The 24,446-nt window shown below is 43.3% G+C and overlaps 1 protein-coding gene and 1 non-coding gene across 2 annotated transcripts in view; one reads left to right on the forward strand and one right to left on the reverse strand.

Moving 5' to 3' along the window:
• The window catches only part of LOC126260765 (LIM homeobox transcription factor 1-beta), a 197,512-nt gene that overhangs the window by 138,004 nt on the left and 35,062 nt on the right, over positions 1–24,446 (reverse strand). Inside the window, exon 3 of the mRNA XM_049958104.1 lies at positions 2,994–3,032. Coding sequence (XP_049814061.1) covers positions 2,994–3,032 — 39 coding nt within the window. The remainder of the gene's footprint in view (positions 1–2,993; positions 3,033–24,446) is intronic.
• On the forward strand, positions 6,669–6,743 carry Trnat-agu (transfer RNA threonine (anticodon AGU)). Its single transcript has one exon. It is a non-coding gene; the product is annotated as a tRNA-Thr (tRNA).

A 24,446-nucleotide genomic window follows, 5' to 3' on the forward strand; every position in this document is an offset into this window, starting at 1 on the left:
CATACTAAATGCATAGCGGAGGGAACTTCATATGGTATTTGTCTCTCCCTTTCCCTTCGCAATCGCGAAAGGAACGTGGGAAAGTGATTGTATGCCTACGTATGCCTGTTAATATCTCTGATCCTGTTTCCACGTTGGTTCCGCGAGATATGCGACAGGAGCAAGATAGTCCTATTCCATGTTGTTTCAGATGCTGCTTCACAAACGTGTTCACGTACATCAGAGAAACTTAAGTTTAAATCGAGAATAGTGTGCGTTAGTCTTGCAGGCGATTTTCAAGTACACAGCGATTATCCACAATCATCCCAATAAATTCAAGTCCTTCAATAGCCGTCTGTACATCTAATTCTGTATCTTCATATCATTCCAGGTCACTTCGTTACGTCACACCTACATATTTAATACATAGATTCAGCGGCAGAACGTTAGTATTGTAAAAAAAAGTTACTCAAGGAAATTATCTATCATTTATCAACATTTAAGAGAAACTCTTGTTCATTATAGCAAATTTAGATTTTGTCTGAGTAATTTTTAACAGTTACATCAAACCTCGAAATAGTTACTTGCGTAAATCATGTTTTGGACGCTCTTCGTCTGATACACAAGTTCTTTCTTCTATATAAGGTTAAGCAACAGTAAAGAACACGAACTTCTTTGTGCTTGATCTCCCACTATTACAACACACTCATGTGAATTGAGGGAATAGTGAGGGTAATGTAAAGGACCAGGCACATTTTCTGTAGACCTACAATTCATATGAGTGTGTTGTAATAGTGGGAGATCAAGCACAAAGAAGTTCGTGTTAACCTTATATAGAAGAAAGTAGAGGAACTGGAAGAAAATTCCAGAAGAGAAATAAAATGTCACGAGGAACAGTGACTGGGGCAGATACCAAGTTTCACATGTCACGCTTCTGGTCTGGTCGAAATCAAGAAAGACTAGGAAAATTTGTTGATTGGAACTTCGCTAAACTTCGCTCAGAAAGTGAGTTTATGATAACCGAAGCTAAATCTCAAGTGAACAGCAGAAGATTAACGACTAGATAAACTTTTTAATAAAGGAAATAAATTTCCGAAATGAGTCCTTGGTGTTGTGGATTTTTCATACTAAAGCGAGCTGGATCGTTTCATATATTTTAAGTTTTCCTGCCATCATCGTACAAAACTGAAAATTTTTAATTCCTTCTCAAGCAACTTATCTGGTATTTGTCAACACTTAGGCAAGCTGACATTCAGTAAAGCACGTGAATATTTTTAACAGTGGCATCAAACCGCGATGCAGCCGCTTGTGTACCACATTGTGTTTATTTCCCTGTTTACTGTGACAAGGCGTGTCAAATGCAATTGTCACTGAACTGTTTTTTTGCGAGTTCTAAGGTTTGTCCTCATGGCAGTAGCCGTAACAATAACGCCGTAATAAAGGGGCAAGCATATTAAGCGATCTAAAGAACGTTATACTTTTAAAAAACGTTAAACGTGAAAGTTGAACAACAGTTGGGCGAATAGTGTATGAAACTATGCTTTTCTAGCAGCAGGAGTACATAATCTGAATGGAGTCATGACAAGCAGGAATGTAAGACTGTATAGTGATGATCTGCATGCGATGGAGAAAGTTAAACTATTGAATTGCGGTACAACAAAGGGGTATTGGAAATAAAGTGGATACATCAGGAAATAAAGCGGTATGCTAAAGCGAGCGGGAGAGAGAAAAAGTATGCGTAAAACACTTCCAAGCGCTGATGAGACATCGCGGAATAGTATTAAAAATGTTACATAGGAAACACTTTCCTGATCTGCAAAATATTATTTCATAATTTTGCTTGGACTTGGTTCTACAGCCTCGATATATATTACAAATGAAAACATTGTACAACTTTCAGTTCTATTTGCTATTGGCGAATTTAGACTTTTAAGTCATTATAAAGTTACGTTAAGATCACCCTTTATTTAGCACGTAAAGCAATCCACCACCTCACATGCCTGTCCAGTTACAAACTTGATCTGTGTCAAATAGAGGCAGAATTTCTACAGTGCATGTCGGAGAACCATATATAGTGTTACTTAAGTAAATATGTCTGCATGGGTAATACCAAGACAGCGAGTTTGTTGTTGCTACATGACATACTGTGGAGTTTCAGTGATTTGTTGTTCAATACATGCTTAAGTTATGGTGAACATCATTCTCCGATATGCGTTGTGAACATTCGGTCCCTGTTTGACACATACGATGTTAGTGCTTATGCGTGGCTCCACATGTGGCCTGGAGGGTGGATTTGCACATTAACTGTATTGATATGTTGCGTAGAGGTTATCTTAATGTTGGTTAATAATGAAAAAAGAAATTGCCCAATAGTAAAGACTGTAACGAGAAATGTTTTCTTTTGAAAAACACTATTTTTTACGAAGCGACTTTCGGTTTCTTATAGCGATCACCTGTCATCTAACAGTTTTCTAAGAAGTCGACAGCCGATTCGTGATTAACGAATGATTTTTTGCAAAAGCTTAGAAAAAAAGTAAATGGTTAACATTTTTGTCAGTACATGTGGAATAATCGGGTCTACTGCCGGATGTTTGTGTCGCTCTGGCGCAATATTTCGGCCACCTGGGCACAAATACTGGACATGATCCTCCAATACGGCAGTCTCAGGTAGCACCTGAAGAAGGCAACGAGTTACGTGGCCGAAATATTGTGCCAGAGCGACACAAACATTCGGCAGTAGATCCGATTATTCCACATGTCAAGATCTCGCCGGGCAAGCCTGAAGAGTTATTTTCGTCAAGCACTGGCGCAAAATTCAGCTAACGTAGCACCGAGGAACGGTTGAATTAGCACTGGAGAGATCTGCAGGCGAGAAGACGACCGACTTACCGCCAGAGTGGTGACTACAGGGAGGAGGGAGGGCGCTGACTTGTTGAGCGGCGATCGCAGCCAGGTGCGAGGCGCCGCGCGGTTGTTGACAAACAGGGCAGGGCGTGTGGGCGGCGGCGGCGTACCTGGGTGAGGCGCGCCGCCGTTGCAGGCGTGCAGGGGCTGCGGCTGCGCCCCCGCGCCCGCTCCCGGGCCCGGCGGGGCGCCGGCCGGCGGCTGCTGCGGGGGCGGCGGCTGCGGCGGCGGCTGCTGCGACGCCGGGGGCGGCTGCGGAGGCGGCGCCGGCGCCGGCTGCTGCGGGACCATCTTGGCGGCCGGGGCGTCCGGCTGGCGGCCGTACAGCTCGATCATGTCGGCTCGCACTGGCGGCGCTCTGGCGCCGGGACGCCGGGCGCCGCGCGCCGCCGGCCGCCGCCTCCGCCGCGGCAAGTAGTGCGCCGCGGCCGGCCCCCACCGCGGCGCCCGCGGCGCGCTGCCATTGGCGGGCGCGCTCGCTGCCCCCACCACGCGCCGCCGCCACGCCTCCCCGCCGTGTTTGCCGAGCACACACGGGCCGGCCCGCACGTGGGGCCCGCGGACGAGAGCGGCGCGGTCACCGACCGACCGACCGCCCGCTGCGACTGCGACCGGAGCTGCCTCCTCCTCCTCCTCCTCCTCCTCCTCCTCCTCCACCCTCGCCGCCTTCCCGCTTCCCTTCCCCCTCCCCTAGTTACCGCTTCGTTCTCCCGTGCGAGTGGAGCTCGCGAGCCGCTCACGTCGTTTAATGCGGTATCGTCAGCGCCGAAAGGAAAAGGGCTAACATGTAGTACACTACTCTGGGCTGTCTATTTATTGGAAAGAGGTACAGTCGACTCGTGCTAGTTCGAACCTCTATAAATACAATATCTCGATAATCAAAAAACTTGTCTTGCCCCTTCAAAAACTTCGCTAAATCGAAGAAATTGTATGTATTTTGGTATACTCGACAAATCTAAGCGGATGTCATGACAGACCACCGGGAAGCAATTTTACAAAAAAGTGGTTCAAATGGCTCTGAGCACTACGGGACTTAACTTCTGAGGTCATCAGTCCCGTAGAACTTAGAACTACTGAAACCTAACTAACCTAAGGACATCGCACACATCCATGCCCGAGGAACGATTCGAACCTGCGACCGTAGCAGCAGCGCGGTTCCAGACTGAAGCGCCTACAACCACTACGCCACAACGGCCGGCACAAGCAATATTATAATTCCAAGTTAGCCACTATTGAACAATCTGTAACTGGAGTCGTTTCCTCATCTGATTTCGTACTTGTTCCGACATTCGACTGTTAGCGACATATTGTTAATCCAAGAAAGCATAATATAATCTGGAACCGCGTCACCGCTACGGTCGCAGGTTCGAGTCCTGCCTCGGGCATGGATGTGTGTGATGTCCTTAGGTTAGTTAGGTTTAAGTAGTTCTAAGTTCTACGGGACTGATGACAGAAGTTAAGTCCCATAGTGCTCAGAGCCATTTGAACCCATAATATACTACAGTACACAAATCAGTCTCACAGAAGGAAGTAATTTCACGATTTCTATGGCTGGGCAAAAGATTACTCGCTTTCGAACGGGTTCTAGATATCCCGATACGTCGCTGCACTCGATGTAACACAGTATCAGACCTGCTCGAACAATGGCAAGGCGTTTCACTCGCACGGCGGGTGTGCAAAGGATGTGCGAGAAACTATGTATTAGCAGCAACAACAAGCTGTGGCTCCGTCTAAAATTTGACAACTTCGGCAGAGACAGGAGCAAAAACTTTAAATCACACCACAGTAGAAAATCCTGTTGTACTGGAGTAAATTTAATAAGAATTTCTTAGAGTACCGATGTGTATAGACATATCAACATTTATTCTTATTTTTAGGTAAAGGTAAGAAGTAAAGCCGAAAACGTTGCCGTCAAAAATATTACTTGAGAGAACAGCGCGCGCTTACGGTCTATCCGATGACATATGCGGTTGGATACAAAGTTTTCTAATAGACAGGAAGCAGAATGTTGTCCTGAATGGGGTAACTTCAACAGGTGTGCCTCAGGGCAGCGTAATAAGTCCTCTGCTTCTTACGATTTACGTAAACGATCTGGTTGATGGTATTGACAGCGGCCTTAGACTGTTTGCCGATGATGCTGTTGTCTACAGGAAAGTAGGATCACACGAGGCGAAAATCCCCATTAATGTACGAGTACAAAATAAATGCCCAGTCTTTGGAAGCGGTAACGTCCGTCAAGTATCTGGGTGTGACTATTCGAAATGATCTCGAATGGAATGATCAGATTACACAAGTAACGGGTAAGGCGAACTCTAGATTGCGGTTTATTGGTAGAATCCTGAAGCGATGCAGTCCTTCAACAAAGGAAATAGCGTACAATATGTTAGTTCGTCCAGTCTTGGAGTATTGTTCGTCTGTATGGGACCCTTTCCAGTTGGGTCTGATTCAAGAGATTGAGAAGGTCCAAAGAAGAGGGGCAAGATTCGTGACTGGTACATTAAGCCATCGCGAGAGCGTTACAAATCTCATAGAAAGTTTGAAGTCGTACAGACTTGCAGATAGACGGTGCGCTAAACAGAAGGAGCTGCTCACTAAATTCCAAAATACGATCTTCACCGAGGATGTAGAGCATATATTATTACCACAAACTTTGAACTCGCGCAATGATCACCATTCAAAGATAAGGGAAATAAGAGCTCGTACTGAGGCGTTCATACAGTAGTTTTTCCGTGTCACGATCCGCGAGTGGAACAGAGGGGGGGGGGGGGGGGGGGCTAGCAGAGTATATATGTAGATGTAGAACAGTCCCGTGCTGACATGCAGGATCCGTGGTTTCCTGAGGTTGTATCCATACCTGTACACTCCCATCCGCTCCGTCCGAGTTGAAAGGAAGTTGAAACGAGACTCGTCCGACCAAGCAACAAGTTTCCAGTCATCAATAGTGCACTTTCACTGTTGACGGACCTAGGCGAGGTTTAAAGCTTTCTGTCGCGAAATCATTAAGGGTATACGAGTCGGCTTCGGCCCCGAGAGCCCATATCGATGATATTTCGTTGAATGATTCGCACGCTGACGCTTGTTGATGGCCCACCATTGAAATCTGCAGCAATTTGCGGAAGGATTGCACGAATGCATAGTCCCGCGGCGATATATACTGATAAAATTTTCTCGGGCTTCCAGCTCAAATATTCTAACTTTTTCTGAGGTCTCTTGAACTTGAAATTATCGAGAGTCTGTGTATTTACTAGCGGCTGCGGAGGATCTGTGCAGATTTTTACCAAAATAGCAACGGGTAACCCTACATGGGAGCTGCAGACCCCGTCCAGATCATACGAGAAAGACAAAGGAGGGCAATTCCCGTACGCTGCTTCGTCGATTTCTTGGCGCGCCCGATGATTATTTTATAACGTTATATGTAAATTAAATATGGAGAGGGGAAGAAAGGACAGGAAGGAAAGGGGATGACTGATGTCAACTGCAGTGGGACATTACGCGGAATCAGCGGTGACGAGTGATAACTTGTACATCACCGGGGTTCGAACCGGGATGTCCTGCTTACTAGGCAGGTGCGGGTAAGAAAGAACAGACACCTCGCTTTCATATAATTTGATAGACGCGGCTGAGCAGTGGATCCACCATCTTCAGTGCTGATGTACAAATACGTCCGACCTCCTGTAGGTATCTCAGAGAGCGCACATGGAGGAAATGGGCAGGTGGCGCTCCATGGTAATGTGGGTCGGCAGAGAGGCGCGCCGACATAGTCCGCGCAGTTGCGATAACTCTGTGTCCCGGATGGCGCAGTGGTTAACGCACCTGCCTAGTAAGCAGGACATCCCGGGTTCGAATCCCGGTCCGGTACACATCGTCACTCGTCGCCGCTGATTCCGCGTAATGTCCCACTGCAGCTGACATCAGTCACCCCCTATCCTTCCTTTCGTTTCTTCCCCTCTCAATCTCCAATTTACATATAATGTGTAACAGCTGCGGATTATGGGTGGGGGTCTGTTCTTTCGGACATGTCCGAAAGAACAGACACCTCGCGTCCATATCACCATATATTATATAACAGGCAATGCGCACTACGTGGTCGCTTACCCGTTGTATTTGGTCTGCCGACACTGATAGTTTTGATCAAAAGCATTTTCGTTTCCGTTCCACTGGAGCAGCATTTTCGTTTAGTGACTTGCTATGAGCTTTCTTTGCAGCGTATTCTGGCAAGAAATTATTAATAACGGAAAGGAAGAATAAGTTGAATAATCAATCAGAATGACCTCCTCCATGCCAGCCAGAATGGATTCCGAAAATATCGATCACGTGAAATCCAAGCCGCACTTTTCTCACGCGACATACTGAAAACCGTGGATCAAACCAGTCAGGCAGAAGTCGTATTTCCCGATTTCCGAATAACTTTTGACATGGTTCTACACATACGCCTATTATAGAAAGGTACGATCGTATGCGAAGTTTGTGAATGGATTCAGGACTTCTTTGTAGAAAGGACGCACCGTGTTATCTTGCTTAGAGAGTCATCGACATATGTAAAAGTAGCTTTGGGTGTGCCCCAACGAAGTGTGTTGCGAACCTAGCTCTTCACAGTGTGTGTTATGACCTTGCAGACAATACTGATAGTAACCTCACACCTATCGCACACAATGCATTTATCTATAAGATGCGCAAATATTGTCGGAGTTTGACAAGATTTTTAAGTGACGCAAAGATTAGCCTTTAAATGTTCAGAAATGTAAAATTTTGCACTTCGCAAAACGAATAAACGTTGTATCTTAAGACCAAGTTATCAATGAGTCACGGTTGGAATCAACTCATGCAAATACCCTGGTATAACACTTCGTAGGGTTACGAAACAGAAGGATCACTTAGAGTCAGTAGTGGATAAAGCAGGTTCCAGTCTTAGATTTGAAACTAACTGGCAGATTAAATCTATGTGCCGGACCGAGACTCGAACTCGGGACCTTTGACTTTCGCCGGCAAGTGCTCTACCAACTGAGCTACCCAAGCACGACTCACGCCCCCTCCTCACAGCTTTACTTCTGCCAGTACCTCGTCTCCTACCTTCCAAACTTTACAGAAGATCTCCTCTTCCCGGGAACGTCTCATTCCAGATGTGTGTAATCCCAATGTCTGCGTGGTAATTATGGTGTACGCCTACGTGGAGACAGTGTTTGCGCAGCAATTAAATGGTTCAAATGGCTCTGAGCACTATGGGACTTAACTTCTAAGGTCATCAGTCCCCTAGAACTTAGAACTATTTAAACCTAACTAACCTAAGAACATCACACACATCGATGCCCGAGGCAGGATTCGAACCTGCGACCGTAGCGGTCTCGCGGTTCCAGACTGTAGCGCCTAGAACCGCTCAGCCACCCCGGCCAGCGCGCAGCAATCGCCGACGTAGTGTAATTGAGGCGGAATAAAGGGAACCAGGCGCATTCGCCGAGACAGATGGAAAACCGCCTAAAAACCATCCATAGGCTCTCCAGCACACCGGACCTCCACGGCTAGCCGCGCGGGCTACAATATTAGTAACCCAGTTATCGTGTTTAACCTAAACCAACCACCAAGGACGCACAGACATGTACAAGCATAACTTCTTATATACCATTCGCAGAGGGGTAAAGAATTATAAGTAGTAAGTAGCTGCCACATGAAAATACCACAACAGTTCTATAACTTAATCAGAAAGTTCAATTAGAATAACAAGCTAAGCAGTAAACACATATGTCTGGACAATTTCCGTCCATCAAGTCACTGCTTCTGCACAACTGACAAGTATCGTAAAGACTTTACTTTTATTTTCAATGCAGTCAAGGTACCTTTTTCCATGCACTTAGAAATAGAGGTACCGCACAACACCAGTGGTAAGAAAGCCCTAAAACTTCAGAATACTTGTACTACCGCAATACACAAGTTTGTCAATATACCTCGAGTTCGCAAAACACTCAGCGCCTTTGACAAATGTTCAGTCACGGTTAGAAATTTAGAATCCAAGGCAGAGTGCCTACAGCAAACACAATATTTCTTCCCAAGCGAGCGGAACGCTGTCTGCAGCCAATGATACTCTTCACTCCAACGTCATTCTGCCCTATCCTCTGTACCGACCATTTGCCATCGCATGTCCACATCCCGCACTGCTGCAGCCAACGACTGCGCACAACCTCCGTTCGCCTCACGACAGTTGTAAAGTTTTTGCTTTAATTTGCTATGCAAGCGGTGCTGCTAGACAATAAAATCGGGTTAAAAGCTGTGAGCTGTCTGGGGAAGTTAAACTTGCATTACTGAGCAACTGTTTCACCAGGTATCCAGTCTAGCTTACCAAATTCCCAACCAGACTAACATTAATTATAATCTTTTAATCGTCATGCGACAACCGGTGATATATACACTCCTGGAAATTGAAATAAGAACACCGTGAATTCATTGTCCCAGGAAGGGGAAACTTTATTGACACATTCCTGGGGTCAGATACATCACATGATCACACTGACAGAACCACAGGCACATAGACACAGGCAACAGAGCATGCACAATGTCGGCACTAGTACAGTGTATATCCACCTTTCGCAGCAATGCAGGCTGCTATTCTCCCATGGAGACGATCGTAGAGATGCTGGATGTAGTCCTGTGGAACGGCGTGCCATGCCATTTCCACCTGGCGCCTCAGTTGGACCAGCGTTCGTGCTGGACGTGCAGACCGCGTGAGACGACGCTTCATCCAGTCCCAAACATGCTCAATGGGGGACAGATCCGGAGATCTTGCTGGCCAGGGTAGCTGACTTACACCTTCTAGAGCACGTTGGGTGGCACGGGATACATGCGGACGTGCATTGTCCTGTTGGAACAGCAAGTTCCCTTGCCGGTCTAGGAATGGTAGAACGATGGGTTCGATGACGGTTTGGATGTACCGTGCACTATTCAGTGTCCCCTCGACGATCACCAGTGGTGTACGGCCAGTGTAGGAGATCGCTCCCCACACCATGATGCCGGGTGTTGGCCCCGTGTGCCTCGGTCGTATGCAGTCCTGATTGTGGCGCTCACCTGCACGGCGCCAAACACGCATACGACCATCATTGGCACCAAGGCAGAAGCGACTCTCATCGCTGAAGACGACACGTCTCCATTCGTCCCTCCATTCACGCCTGTCGCGACACCACTGGAGGCGGGCTGCACGATGTTGGGGCGTGAGCGGAAGACGGCCTAACGGTGTGCGGGACCGTAGCCCAGCTTCATGGAGACGGTTGCGAATGGTCCTCGCCGATACCCCAGGAGCAACAGTGTCCCTAATTTGCTGGGAAGTGGCGGTGCGGTCCCCTACGGCACTGCGTAGGATCCTACGGTCTTGGCGTGCATCTGTGCGTCGCTGCGGTCCGGTCTCAGGTCGACGGGCACGTGCACCTTCCGCCGACCACTGGCGACAACATCGATGTACTGTGGAGACCTCACGCCCCACGTGTTGAGCAATTCGGCGGTACGTCCATCAGGCCTCCCGCATGCCCACTATACGCCCTCGCTCAAAGTCCGTCAACTGCACATACGGTTCACGTCCACGCTGTCGCGGCATGCTACCAGTGTTAAAGACTGCGATGGAGCTCCGTATGCCACGGCAAACTGGCTGACACTGACGGCGGCGGTGCACAAATGCTGCGCAGCTAGCGCCATTCGACGGCCAACACCGCGGTTCCTGGTGTGTCCGCTGTGCCGTGCGTGTGATCATTGCTTGTACAGCCCTCTCGCAGTGTCCGGAGCAAGTATGGTGGGTCTGACACACCGGTGTCAATGTGTTCTTTTTTCCATTTCCAGGAGTGTATATATATATAAAAGAGAATTAAAATGAAAAGAAATAAATCAGTTTATATTTGGAAATTTATTTTAACATTGATCATTGAAATTTCAGCATACTAAACTTGAGTCATAACTAAGCAGGTGCCTTATTTAGGACTGTAAAAATGTGAGTTTGTAATCTTACGGAACACATCAAATAGGGAACCAAGATTGGGAGACTACATACAACACTGCATTCATAAAATAACACACAAAGAACGTTGAAACATACGCAAGAGGAAATTAACCACAACCAACCGATTCAATTTTCACCCGAAGAAGTTACGTTCGTAGCGCATTCTGTCCGTCATGTAATTACCACACACTGGTATATTAAATTCATACTAACTCTCTGTGAAATCTTCCCGAAAAGAATAGCTGAGGGCTACTTTGATGCTTTCACCACATGCTTCACGTGGTCAACTTGGTTTACACAAAGAGTGTAACTCCACAATTATTTTGATAATTAAAATAAATTACATCGAAACGCAATTTACTAAAGAAAAACCTCGAACTGGTTACTATCGTCTTACTATTAACCTGATGGGTCAAACAGTTGTATAAGCACGTGGTACTGGTCTCATAAAGTACACCCCACGTGGGTTGAACATAAAGAAAAGTTGCTACATTAAAAAAATATTGTCAAGACGAGACGTTATAATCAAACGAGCATTCGCATTTAAGATTGGTGATCTTAGAGTTACTGATCAACACGTGGTTCCACTTTACTCACAAAGTAGTGACAAAGCAACTACCGGAAGATATTCTGAACTTCACACTCGAATCACACTGCGTTGCAATTTAAGATAACATTAGATATTTTAGAGCTAAACCTGAAATAAAGGTGATTAAATTTTCAGTTAGGCTGAACTTAAGAAATCAATTGTCCTACGGACTTAGCAGACACGCGCTTAGCCAGAGATCTTACCACTTCAGACGCTCGCCGCGGACAGACTGACCTGCGCTCCTAGCGAGCGTGCTTCCCAAATACAAACGGAAGTGACCAGAGAGGCAGCTTCCTATACCAACATGACAACGGACGGACAGGACCATACTAAGCATAGAAACCTCTCTGCTTTTAGAAATCGTAGCTACCTGCTCCGACGTTGGTCCTACTGTTCTCTAGCAGACAGGCTTGTCTGCTACCATCCAGCATGCAACTAGAAATACATTTGCTCATTCATCCTCTCACACAGAAGGGAAGGGGGATGACAGTATCTTATCATATACAGTATATAAAAGAAAGCGGATGTAGGTTCCGTATGAGACTGTGTGACATGAATTACATATAAACTGTGTTTTAAAGTGTAGTAGTGTGACAGATCGTTCTTGTTTATGAGTAAAAGTAACACGTTTCACTGCTCAGTCTCCTCCCAGATAGTCAGAAACACCACAGTAAAATTAGAAGAGGAATTTATGCCGCAAATGACAGCAGATTTAAGAAATTAACATGAAAGGAATCCAACAGACACCTTTCATAACCCCAACGCTCCGGGAAAAGACTGTGCAGGGAATTTTCTGGCCATGCTAGGACATTCCCAAGCAGGCTTCTCACACCCGACTTAAACCAAAAATGTAAAGACAAGCAAAAGGTCACCAGCTACTTGCTAAAACACAATAATTTCAACACATCTTTAGAATCTACCAATTTCGAAGAGAAGAAAAAAACAATCTGTGACACCTATTTAAAAGGTAGTGTAGACCTAATTCGGTCAGCAAGTAAAAGCAATGGTCCCTGTGTCATTAATATGAAAACAATTTCTGGTTGTGACCCTTATGGAGTTCACCAATATTTGCTCATTGCAAGAACCAACTGATCACAGGAAAATTTATGACTGTTTTTTAACAAGAAAAATTTATGAAAATAATAAAGGTGCCACAGCAATTAAAAAAAACATGAAAATAACATCAGTATTGTAAAGCAGACAATTACAATGCACAATCCGCAAAAGCAAAAAAAAGATAAGAGAAAAAACATGTTTTACAAAGTGGTTATCGCAAAAAAATTCTATATCTTACAAAACTAATAATTTGTAGAATTAAAATTGTGGCACTAATTTAATCACTCTACTATATTTCAGTTAGTTAGCAAACAATGATCACTGTGTCATTATACTGAAACTACAATTAATTATGTGATTGTTACCCTTAAGGGGTTCCTCACTATAAATATGCCCCATGCAAATGCTAATCGATCACAGTCCAATGAGAATGAATAGCTATCTGACTGATAAACGAAGCAATGCCACAGAAATGAATTTACGAAACAAAATATCACAAATCTAATACGTCACACAAGAACAAACATTGATCAATGAAACAGCTCTGAAAGTACAATAGTCTACGTCTAAAAAAAAAAAACAATAAATAAAACACCTGCAAAATACAAGAGTCAAAGTTAAAAAAAACAATAAATAGAACACCTGCAAAATACAAGAGTCAGTCTAATAAACACAAATAAATCGAACTCCTGCAAAACACACGAGTCAGAGTTTCTCTGACAGAAACACACGTATATGCATTGGACTAAGAACCGTATAATCACTGTTCACTGACACACTCAGTAGTTCCACTGTTCCAAGGCACAATATACGAGGGGGGGGTTCTTCGCCGCAGCTGTCAGTAGGGATTTTTATTTTTGTCCATCTGTTGCGTACAATCCCGCCGTCTCTGGCCTCACATGAAGTTGCTCTTGGTGGCCTGTGTCACGTACATCTCGATTTGGTTCCATGTTTGTGTTGTCAAATTCGTGCGGTATCCTCGTTTGACACGCCAGCTTGATATTCCTGGGCAAGGATGACACTTAATGGCTCTTCTTTGTGCCACCCTTAGCTACCAGAGAACATCGAACCATGATTTACTGTCGGTTGACAGTGGGCATCCGACAGGAAATGTTGATAGGCGTCGTTGAAGTCTGCCATTTTCTCTGGACAGTACCTGTCAAAAGTCTCCACGCCCCTTTATCCCCTGTCTTCTGTCGTTTCACCGCGCCCATCTCGCCAGGGTCGCGTGCGTGTGGTGCGTTGCCAGCAAATGGATTTCCGCGCGGTGGACCGCTTGCCCATCTCATGTCATCACCTCCACGAAGGGTCGCACTGGTGCAGCCGCCCATTAGCTCCAGGTGCAAGGGAAAGTGTTTGTCGCTTGCCCTTCTTTTGTTGTCGACCGCGCTCCCGAAGTGGCCCAGTTGACAGTGTGTCCTGCTGGGAAACCCGCCAGTTTACAACTAGCCCTCCTCCTCGCTGCTCCCGCTGTCTCGTAAGAGTTTAGCCAGTTCGCTTTCACGTTCTCAACTGCATTCACAGAAATTGTTCGTCATATTTATGTGATCACAAAATGTCATACATAATACCACTTAGTATTTTCTTTCACAATTTTTAAGAACAAAAGTGAGACTTAATTTTTTTAAAATAAAAGAGTTAGCTGAATCGACAATATAAAAATAAAAGTTAAATGACTTGACAATATAAAAAATAAGAGTGAAATGACTTGACAGTATAAAAATAAAAATTAAATGAACTGACAATATAATACCTAAATCCACATCACTAATGTGGTTCACTTGCGTTTTAAGAAATCAAATGCTACTTATTAATTCACTAAAATGAATAGGATTATGCAGTGTGGGCGTATAGGTCAGGACAGCATAGGGTTCAAATGTTATTTACACACACACATGCACACCTGTTGACTATTCTACAAACTAACTACCCATAAACATGTATTACTCAAAATTCTACTTCTATCCACTACTAGTTAATCCAACAAGCTACTTCAATGCTACTTCAACACAGTGTTTATACCACTACAACATTGTTCTAATTAGTTCTCTTCTTGACGCTCGCGGCACATGTCTTGTCACATGATAAATGTGGAGAAACTTTCCTTAAACATACACAGTAAAAAGAACAATGGTTATTTGCACGCCAAAACATTTATACCAGTTGACACACCTGATAAGAGACTCGCAATTATACATTTATCATACTCATATATTCACACATAAAACAGTAAGACAATTTCATCTAAAATTACGTTATCACAGATGACTCTGAGAAGGGTAAATATTTTCCTCATACAGGTTATACTACATTTTCTTACCCATTTCGTCCCTTCTTTAAGTTACCTTTCGCTTCCAAATCAGTTATTTTGCCTGTGGTGGTCATTCTGGATTCATTTCTCATGAATGGCAAAATTGTGGTCACCTCTATTCTGTAAAACAGTTTAATCTTAACATATTGAACTTACAACAGACACAAAAGATCCGAATCCTCCTGTAGTTTAAATGACAAATGTTTTGCTTCATCCTTATTACATTAAACCAAGCTTTCCTTCGGTCCCATAATCAAAATTATTTAATCTTCCTCTACCTTCAAGAGGGAAATTTCCTCAGTACAAATCATATAGGCTGCAGTGCATCCCGCACCAGCGAAAACAGTAAGCTGTAATGCTCACAGCATCAGCAAAACACATAAACGTCACTTTTCTTGGACAAGTATTAATGCAGAATAATTTTTCAGGCTTTGGCTCAACATCAATCAAGACTACAGAAAGGATCCATATTTCTGTTCCATTCTCCATTTGCTGAAAAAACTGCTCGTATTTGGCTACCACAATAATATTTCAGGGCCACGTAAATTGCACAACCCACAATTCTTCTTTCACCTTGAAGGGAATCAATGTACTGACGAAATCCACAGACAGCACTTTACATACTCAGCTATAAAGAACAAAAAAGACATATCTCATCAATATTAACATATCGTCGCATCTTGGGAAACCAATGGTTAAACAGTCGTATTATTGCATCCTGTTTTCAAGATTCTAAACTTACTCATTCCTTTCTCAGAGTTCTCCTGTCTTAAAATATTCATACAGCACGCATACTATAGTAAGAGATCCTCATTTATACTGACAGATATAGAATAGCAATAGATAGATAGTAGCACTGAAAGCAGAAAATCGGAAACAAGGCTACTAACAGCTGGGGACCTGGGTTTGCCAGACCCATAATACCCACATATCGGATATTCCCCTGAGTTTTGCATTAATTCAACATAGATCTTGCTTCTCTCAGGAGCGACTCTTCTCAATTTACACAAAAAAAAAACATAAACAGCATTTCACTCGTTCACAAAGAAACCTTTTATCTTCACATTTGAACCAACCTAAATCCTAATTGCACAAGGAAAGAAAAAAATTTAAAAACATCACTTCAATCAATCACATAGAAACATCTTTATCATTATTTTTACCAACATATTATTCAAAATGCATACGTCACAAATTTAAACTAATCAATTCTTTCTCCTCATCGTCCTCTCTACTTCTCACTGTCCTTTTTACTCATTTGCCATGTCGCTCAATTGTTCCGATTGGGCGCCTTCTGCGCTGATCGTTTGTCATTGCCGGTTTTGTTCATTTCCATTTGCTGGATTATGTCTAGGGTTAGCCGGCCGAATTTCAACATCATGAGGTGCTCCGCCTACAGTCCTATTCCCACCGTATTCATCGTAGTATCGATTCTGGTTGCCGTAACTGTTTCGTTCACGATCCTGTCCACGTCCTCGATCATTTCCGTTGTTCCACCTGTGTTCGCGACTGTTACCCCAGTTTCTATACGACCGGTCCCGAATATTGTTCCGTTCGCGTCGCGACGACCAGTCACGCCGTTGATTAGTACTACGGCCACGACTGCGATCGCTCTGCTGTGCCCCGTAATAACTTTGCGCCTGATTAGGTGGGCATTCTGCTGTATTATATTCCAACTCTTGGAGAAGTGTCTTAAACGTTTCCACGTCCTCTTTGCAACGTCCCGCAAGAATGACGTGGCGCAAGTGCATCGGCAATATGGTGATGCATATCCTAATTAGTTCCGCAGGTCCATATGGATCGTATAGAAATTGATTCGCCTGCAGCATGTGATCGAATAGGCGTGCTGGGCTGCCGAAACCAGACTGGTTCAAATTTGGCAGCATAATTATGCCATGCTTGACCCTATCTTGTGCCGCTTCCGACCGATAGGCGGAGAGAAAGGCTTGTCGAAACTCCCGAGTGGAGTTGCAGTGACGCGCTGCCGACCTCATGCGAATCGCCGGTTCGCCTTCCAAATAGCCACACATATATTCTATCTTATGTGAACTTGCCCAGTCGGGGGGAAGACAGAACTCAAATTGCTCGAGCCATGCTCGTGGATGTATTCCTTTTTGCGAATTTCGAAATATCTCAAACTTTCTCACTGTAAGGAAATGTTTGAAATCAAATCCCCGCATTTCCTCCCGGCGAGGCCCTTGAATGTTTCTATTTTTCTCATGTCTGCCCCTCAAAATACATTCTTCCCTGTCGTCAAAACCTCCCTCGTGGCCGGAGTCCCTCTCTGCACTGTTCGTACGGCTATTTTTAGTGCTATTGGCGAGTTCGTAATCACACGCCATGCGGTTTTCCAGATGCGCCACGCGTTCTTGTAATCCGCCTGTTACAGCTTTGTGCCGCCTGTTCACTTCGAACTGTCCCTTCTGAAATCTAAGAAGCGAACGCACTTCTTTGGTCTCTGCGGCCGCTACCGGTGTAGTATTGTTCTCGCTTTCCGTCACCTTTATCGTGCCTACGATGTCCGCTAATACCGCAATCTTATCATGTATTTGTCTGTTGTCCTCCGCACCAGTCTGCTTCAATCAGTCTACTTGCTGTTCCAGTGCGTGAATCGCTTGACTGTTGTCCGCTACTGTGTTGCTAACGGACGTGGGACAATGCGTTTCCGCCTCTTGGACCCTCGAGAGTACCTGCTGGTGTTCTCTTTGGCATTCTTCTCTCAGCGCTTGGAAATTCCTAAGTAGCTGTTCTTCGCGCTCTTTCGATTCCGCATCGCGACTCCGCTTTCCCTGTTCTAAGGCTTGCAGACGGTCATCGATTTGTTCAAATGTACAGCCTAATTCTTTCACTTGCTAGATTGTTTATTCTTTGTGAGATATCATCGGACACTCTCTGCATCGACTTGTCGACTTTATTTGTCTGCTGGATTAGTTTTTCGTCTATTTGTTGGCCTAGCTCGCGGATCGATTTTTCAGATTTCTCTGTCATTTGTTCACCTAGCTCACAGATCGATTTTTCAGATTTCTGTGTCATTTGTTCGCCTAGCTCTGGGACCGATTTTTCAGATTTCTCTGCGTTTTCTTTATTTTGTTGCAATATGGCTTTCATGAGTTCTGCCAAATCAATTTGGTTAGTTGGAGGCAAATTAATTTCTGACTCTGATGTGAGCCCGTTCGTCCTGTTTTGCATTTCCTCTGAAGTATTCCCCAATGCGTTTTCGGAACCGTCCGACGCGTTAATATTCGAAATCAAATTATCCCCTTGGTCCATGATGCTTAAGTTATTGGACCGCCTACTTTTAGCTTGGTTACGTGTCTCCATTAGTTCAATTTATACCCGGTACGCAACACACTAATCAGAATAAATGTATCCCCCAAAAATTACGACAGTCACACGAAAGGTTCCCAACCTAGTACACACATTTTCACACGCAAAACAAATTTATATCTTTTGATGGAAGTCAGTGCAATTTACAAGCGAGAAGAAAAACACATACATATAAAACACACAAATATAGAAAACAAAACAAGACAAACAACACAACGGCGGTCTACAATGCCGTGAATCTTTTGAAAGTCTGCTCAGAAACAACGCAGAAGTTGTTTGAGCGCTGCAGGGAAAAAAGGTTATACAACACTCGCAATCTAACGTTTCAGAGATTCCAGAGTCTAGCGGAATCACAGAACAGGGTCGCCATGTGTAATGTTGTTGCATTGATTTGTTCTGATTACGGTGCTGATATTCAATAAAAGCGGGTTAAAAGCTGTGAGCTGTCTGGGGAAGTTAACCTTGCATTACTGCGCAACTGTTTCACCAGGTATCCTGTCTAGCCTACCAAATTCCCAACCAGACTAACATTAATTATAATCTTTTAATCGTCATGCGACAACCGGTTATATATATATATATATATATATATATATATATATATATATATATATCACGGGTTGTCGCATATATATATATATATATATATATATATATATATATATATATATATATATATATAAGAGAATTTAAATGAAAAGAAATAAATCAGTTTATATTTGGAAATTTATTTTAACATTGATCATTGAAATTTCAGCATATTAAACTTGAGTCATTACTAAGCTGGTACCTTATTTAGGACTGTAAAAATGTGAGTTTGTAATCTTACGGAACACATCAAATAGGGAACCAAGATTGGGAGACTACATACAACAATGCATTCATAAAATAACACACGAAGAACGTTGTAACATATGCAAGAGGAAATTAACCGCAACCAACCGAGTCAATATTCACCCAAAGAAGTTACGTTCATAGCACAGTCCTGTCCGTCATGTAATTATCACACACTGGTATACTAAATTCATACTAACTCTCCGTGAAATCTTCCCGAAAAGAATAGCTGAGGGCTACTTTGATGGTTACACTACATGCTTCACGTGGTCAACTTGGTTTACACAAAAAGTGTAACTCCACAATAATTTTGATAATTAAAATAAATTAGATAGAAAAGCAATTTACAAAAGAAAAACCTCGAACTGGTTACTATCGTCTTACTATTAACCTGATGGGTCGAACAATTGTATAAGCACGTGGTACTGGTCTCACAAAGTACACCCCACGTGGGTTGAACATAAAGAAATGTTGCTATATTGAAAAATATTGTCAAGACGAGACGTTATAATCTCACGCACATTCGCATTTAAGATTGATGAACTTAGAGTTACTGATCAACACGTGGTTCCACTTTACTCAGTAGTGACAAAGCAACTACCGGAATATATTCTGAACTTCACACTCGAATCACCCTGCGTTGCAATTTAAGATAACATTAGATATTTTAGAGCTAAACCTGAAATAAAGGTGATTAAATTTTCAGTTAGGCTGAACTTAAGAAATCCATTGTCCTACGGACTTAGCAGACACACGCTTAGCCGGAGATCTTACCACTTCAGACGCTCGCCGCGGACAGACTGACCTGCGCTCCTACCGAGCGTGCTTCGCAAATACAAACGGAAGTGACCAGAGAGGCAGCTTCCTATACCAACATGACAACGGACGAACAGGACCATACTAAGCATAGAAACCTCTCTGCTTTTAGAAAGCGTAGCTACCTGCTCCGACGTTGGTCCTACTGTTCTCTAGCAGACAGGCTTGTCTGCTACCATCCAGCATGCAACTAGAAATACATTTGCTCATTCATTCTTTCACACAAAAGGGAAGGGAGATAACAGTTGGTTGGTTGGTTTTGGGGAAGGAGACCAGACAGCGAGGTCATCGGTCTCATCGGATTAGGGAAGGACAGGGAAGGAAGTCGGCCGTGCCCTTTGAAAGGAACCATCCCGGCATTTGCCTGGAGCGATTTGAGGGAAAGGGGATGACAGTATTTTATCACATACAGTATATAAAAGAAAGCGGATGTAAGTTCTGTATGAGACTGTGTGACATGAATTACATATAAACTGTGTTTTAAAGTGTAGTAGTGTGACAGATCGTTCTTGTTTATGTGTAAAAGTAACACGTTTCACTGCTCAGTCTCCTCCCAGATAGTCAGAAACACCACAGTAAAATTAGAAGAAGAATTTATGCCGTAAATGACAACAGATTTAAGAAATTAACATGAAAGGAATCCAACAGGGACCTTTCACAGTGTACCGACAGGGAGCGTTTATTCCTTCCTGGACGACGACCGGAATTTCAATCAGCTCCTCCCTGGCGAGCGCGGAACTGTCTCGCCTCATCCACCACGGCGCCCTCTTTCGCCGCCGGCAGACAACCGCTGCTCCCCGGCGGCAATCTTTTCTCATCCGCCGGCAGCGGCGGCAAGTTCAAACACCTGCGCTCGGTGTGACGCTGTAACGTCACTGTAATTATGGTCAAGTTTCCAACATGTTTCGAAAACAAATACACATTCTGTATTTAACTTTTTATTCATTCTCACATAACAACAAACCTCAAACTGCTAGTGTCAACTGACTTATGGGTACAACGTGCTAGTTAAGTTCACAACTGACTACCACTACGCTGGGTAAAATGAAGTCTAAGGATTGCTAGTAAAAACTGACTTATGGCTTACTCTGTATTGCTGTGTGTGGGACATGTATGAAATAGGACTAAGAGGGGATTCTGAAAGTAAACAGAGCAAGGCAGCACGAATGGTTATACATTTGCTGAGCCCATGGGTGGGTATGACTGAGGTACTGAACGAACTGAACTGGAAAATGCTTGAGGAGAGATGCAGACTGTTCCGTGAAAGCCTACTTAGAAAATCCCTAGAACCAACTGTAGGGGATCAATCCGAGAATTTACTATAACTCCCTCCGTTTCGCTCCCGCAGTATCGCGAAGACGAGATTAGAATGATTACAGCACCCAAAGAGGAGTTTAAGCAGCCGTTCTTGACGCACCCCGTGTGTGAATGGAATTGGAAAATCCTGATAAGTGGCACAATGCAACGTACCCTCTGCCGTGCTCTTCGTTGTGGTTTTTCAGTATATGAATGAGGACGTGGAGCTAGGGGATGCGGCCAGGGCAGCTGCATTTACCGCCGCTTTCGAGGGACGTAAAAGTTTCTGACCGATGAAAAAAAAGGAGGGCAAAAGAAGAAAGAAAATGACAGAGCGAAGTACGAGAGGAAAGAAAAAGAAGACAAAATAGTGGAACAAGAAGGGAAGGCATTAGAAGCCACTATAAGAGGTGTAGGGTGGAAATGCATGAAATGGAATCTTGAAGAAATTCGTACTGTACTGTGTTGAGCAAAGTTTCACAGGATATACCTTTTCCTGGTACAGAGTAGCTTATTTTGTATTTTCGTCCGCTAGATGCAGCCATTTACTTTATACAAGACATCTAAGACAATCAAAGAGTAAAATCTTTATTTTGCGAATGTAGTTTTATTTTGTACGGCATTGCGTTGATTTTGAACGAAAAATTAAAAAGAATCGCATTGTTATTGTGAGTAATATGACTTTGGACCATACGTTGTTTCGTGTTTTAAATTGAATCACGGAATTTTTTTTTGAAATGTGCACTCTTCTCTTCACTGCACAGTCGTATTGATTTCAATAAACGAATAAACAAGCTAAGCGAAGAGACTCAAATAAAAAATGTTGGTGCCGAGTGCGGCGGGGTTTGGAACAGGGGATGAAAAGTCGAAGACTGTCAAGTGCCCGTTAACCTAGTTACACCAGTGGATAGATTCCCCTAGTACTGGACCAGCTATGTCTAACAAAGGTGTGGTAGTAGGAAGAGGGACCACTCTGTTCCAGTATTAAATCAATGAAGACTTTTTAATTGACGTTTGAGAGAAATACAATGATTTAACATACGTTACCGTTTACAGAGAAGTCTTTCATAAAAATATCCGAAACATGGATGCCAATGCGAGGACTATAGCTAATGCCGCCACGGAGTTTCTGAATCTCAGCAATGAAAGTATATCGCGAGGGAACTCGGACAGATGACTCGATCCACACATTTAGCATATCCTGGCAGTTTTAAAGAAATGGCGCGATGGAAAGATTTGTAACAGCTATGAAACACTAGTAATCATTTTGAGGGTTCTCGAAGCCAGTAGTCACATTTTAAAGTTAAAAAGAACTTAGATGTGGCAGTATTCATGCAAATGAAAACTAATTCCTCGTCAGAAGTCCTTTTCTGATGGCCTGTAACGGTTACGTCTGTCTGCGATTCGTGAGACATCACGTCTGTTCTGTTTGATGATATGTTCTGCTTTGTAACCGATATTGTTATCTCCATGATCACATAACTAACCAGCCTAGAGGTATTCGTACTATTTATTTTAGCTCTTGGTATAGACCAACCTTTGCAAGCCAAGATTAAAGCTTCGTGGTCGCTATAAGAAAGACGTCCAATAAGTGTGATTTACTGCCTCCCCCTCTCCTACAGCCCCATTCCCCCAGTTCTGTTCTCTCCTACTACAAACTTTCTCGTAAGGGAGTACGACAGGTGCTTCAGTCTGCCTAATCAGCAGCTTCCTCAAATTCTCAGTGTATTTAATAATATCTTAATTTTGTAAAGTTTGTATGTTCATGAAACTACGAGAGCGTGTCCAGGCTTACGTCCCATTTACCTTTTGAACATTTGATGTTTCTAACAAAGCCACAAAGTAAACTTGCAATCTGTTTATCCGGTTTTTCATAGTAAACAAATACCCCAAACAGTGTCAATCGACTTCACTTTCGAAAGCTACAGACTGCGAAGCTTGCACATGTGCCTGTTAGTGTCACAGGTGACAATTAGGTTGCAAACGAACAAAAATTTCGTAGTTGAGCTGTAGAAATACATCAAAATTTATATACTCTTTAAGAGTTTCCCAGTATGACATAATTTTCTGAAGTTCTAGGATATTTCGTCATATGGTGACACTGAAGAACGAAAATTTCTAATATTTCAACAGAAGCATCGGCTTGCCTATTGAGCTCTTTGATTTTCACCCCGCAAGTAGGATAGGGCGCTGTCACGGCTTCTCCGTTAACGAGGAGATGATGTAGAAATAAAGTTGTGATACCATGTTTCGTAACCTCTGATACCATTAGCGATGAAAATCATTTGCTTCGAAACATATCGGTATTTTTGCGAAACTACTTTTCCTCTGTAAATTCTTAGATGTTCTTGGGTTACCACTCTACTAACAACGTTGTACTGAACCTGTAACTCGATGGGTAGCTTCAGAAAATGTTGTCGCTAAAGTTCGCTGAAAAAGTCTGTATTTTTACAAACTTCGTGAGTACATTCGCGACGCTCCTGTTTAGAATACTGTGGTGTTATTTATGGTCGGTTAATTTGATGGTTTCAAGGTCGGGAGCGCATACTTAAGGTCTATAAATGTACAAACAAACCTCTCATGTGTATTTTTTAATAATTTTCTACGCTTTCACAATCTCTTTTGTATTGTTATTGATGTTCTTAGTCAATTACAAGGTATTCGAATTGTGGAACACCTAACATTAGATGTTCTCAAATGGGAGTGAGTAGAGTGTTTCTGTTTGGCATAGCACAACGATACCATAAAGCTTCGTACATTTCCTCTTACAGACAGTAGCGTAAACGATGGACAAGACACAGGGCAGGTACTTTGACTGCAGCTGTATTATTGGAAACAATCGTTTGTGGCATTCCATCTAGTAATTCTCGCAGCCACTGCAGTGTACACAGTGAGCTTGTAACGTTGTTACATTAATTTACTCTGAAAGCGGTGCTGATAGACAATAAAAGCGGGTTAAAAGCTGTGACTGTCTGGGGAAGTTAACCTTGCATTACTGCGCAACTGTTTCACCAGGTATCCAGTCTAGCTTACCAAATTCCCAACCAGACTAACATTAATTATAATCTTTTAATAGTCATACGACAAGCGGTGATATATATATATATATATATATATATATATATATATATATATATATATATATAAAGAGAATTTAAATAAAAATAAATTATATTTGGAAATTTATTTTAACATTGATCATTGAAATTTCAGCATCTTAAAGTTGACTCATAACTAAACTGGGGCCTTACTTAGGATTGTGAAAATGTGAGATTGTAATCGTACGGAACACATCAAATATGGAGCCAAGATTGGGAGACTGCATACAGCACTGCATTCATAAAATAACACACGAAGAACGT

This window comes from Schistocerca nitens, chromosome 5 (assembly GCF_023898315.1).
Source record: "Schistocerca nitens isolate TAMUIC-IGC-003100 chromosome 5, iqSchNite1.1, whole genome shotgun sequence".
NCBI classification, from domain to species: Eukaryota; Metazoa; Arthropoda; class Insecta; order Orthoptera; family Acrididae; genus Schistocerca; species Schistocerca nitens.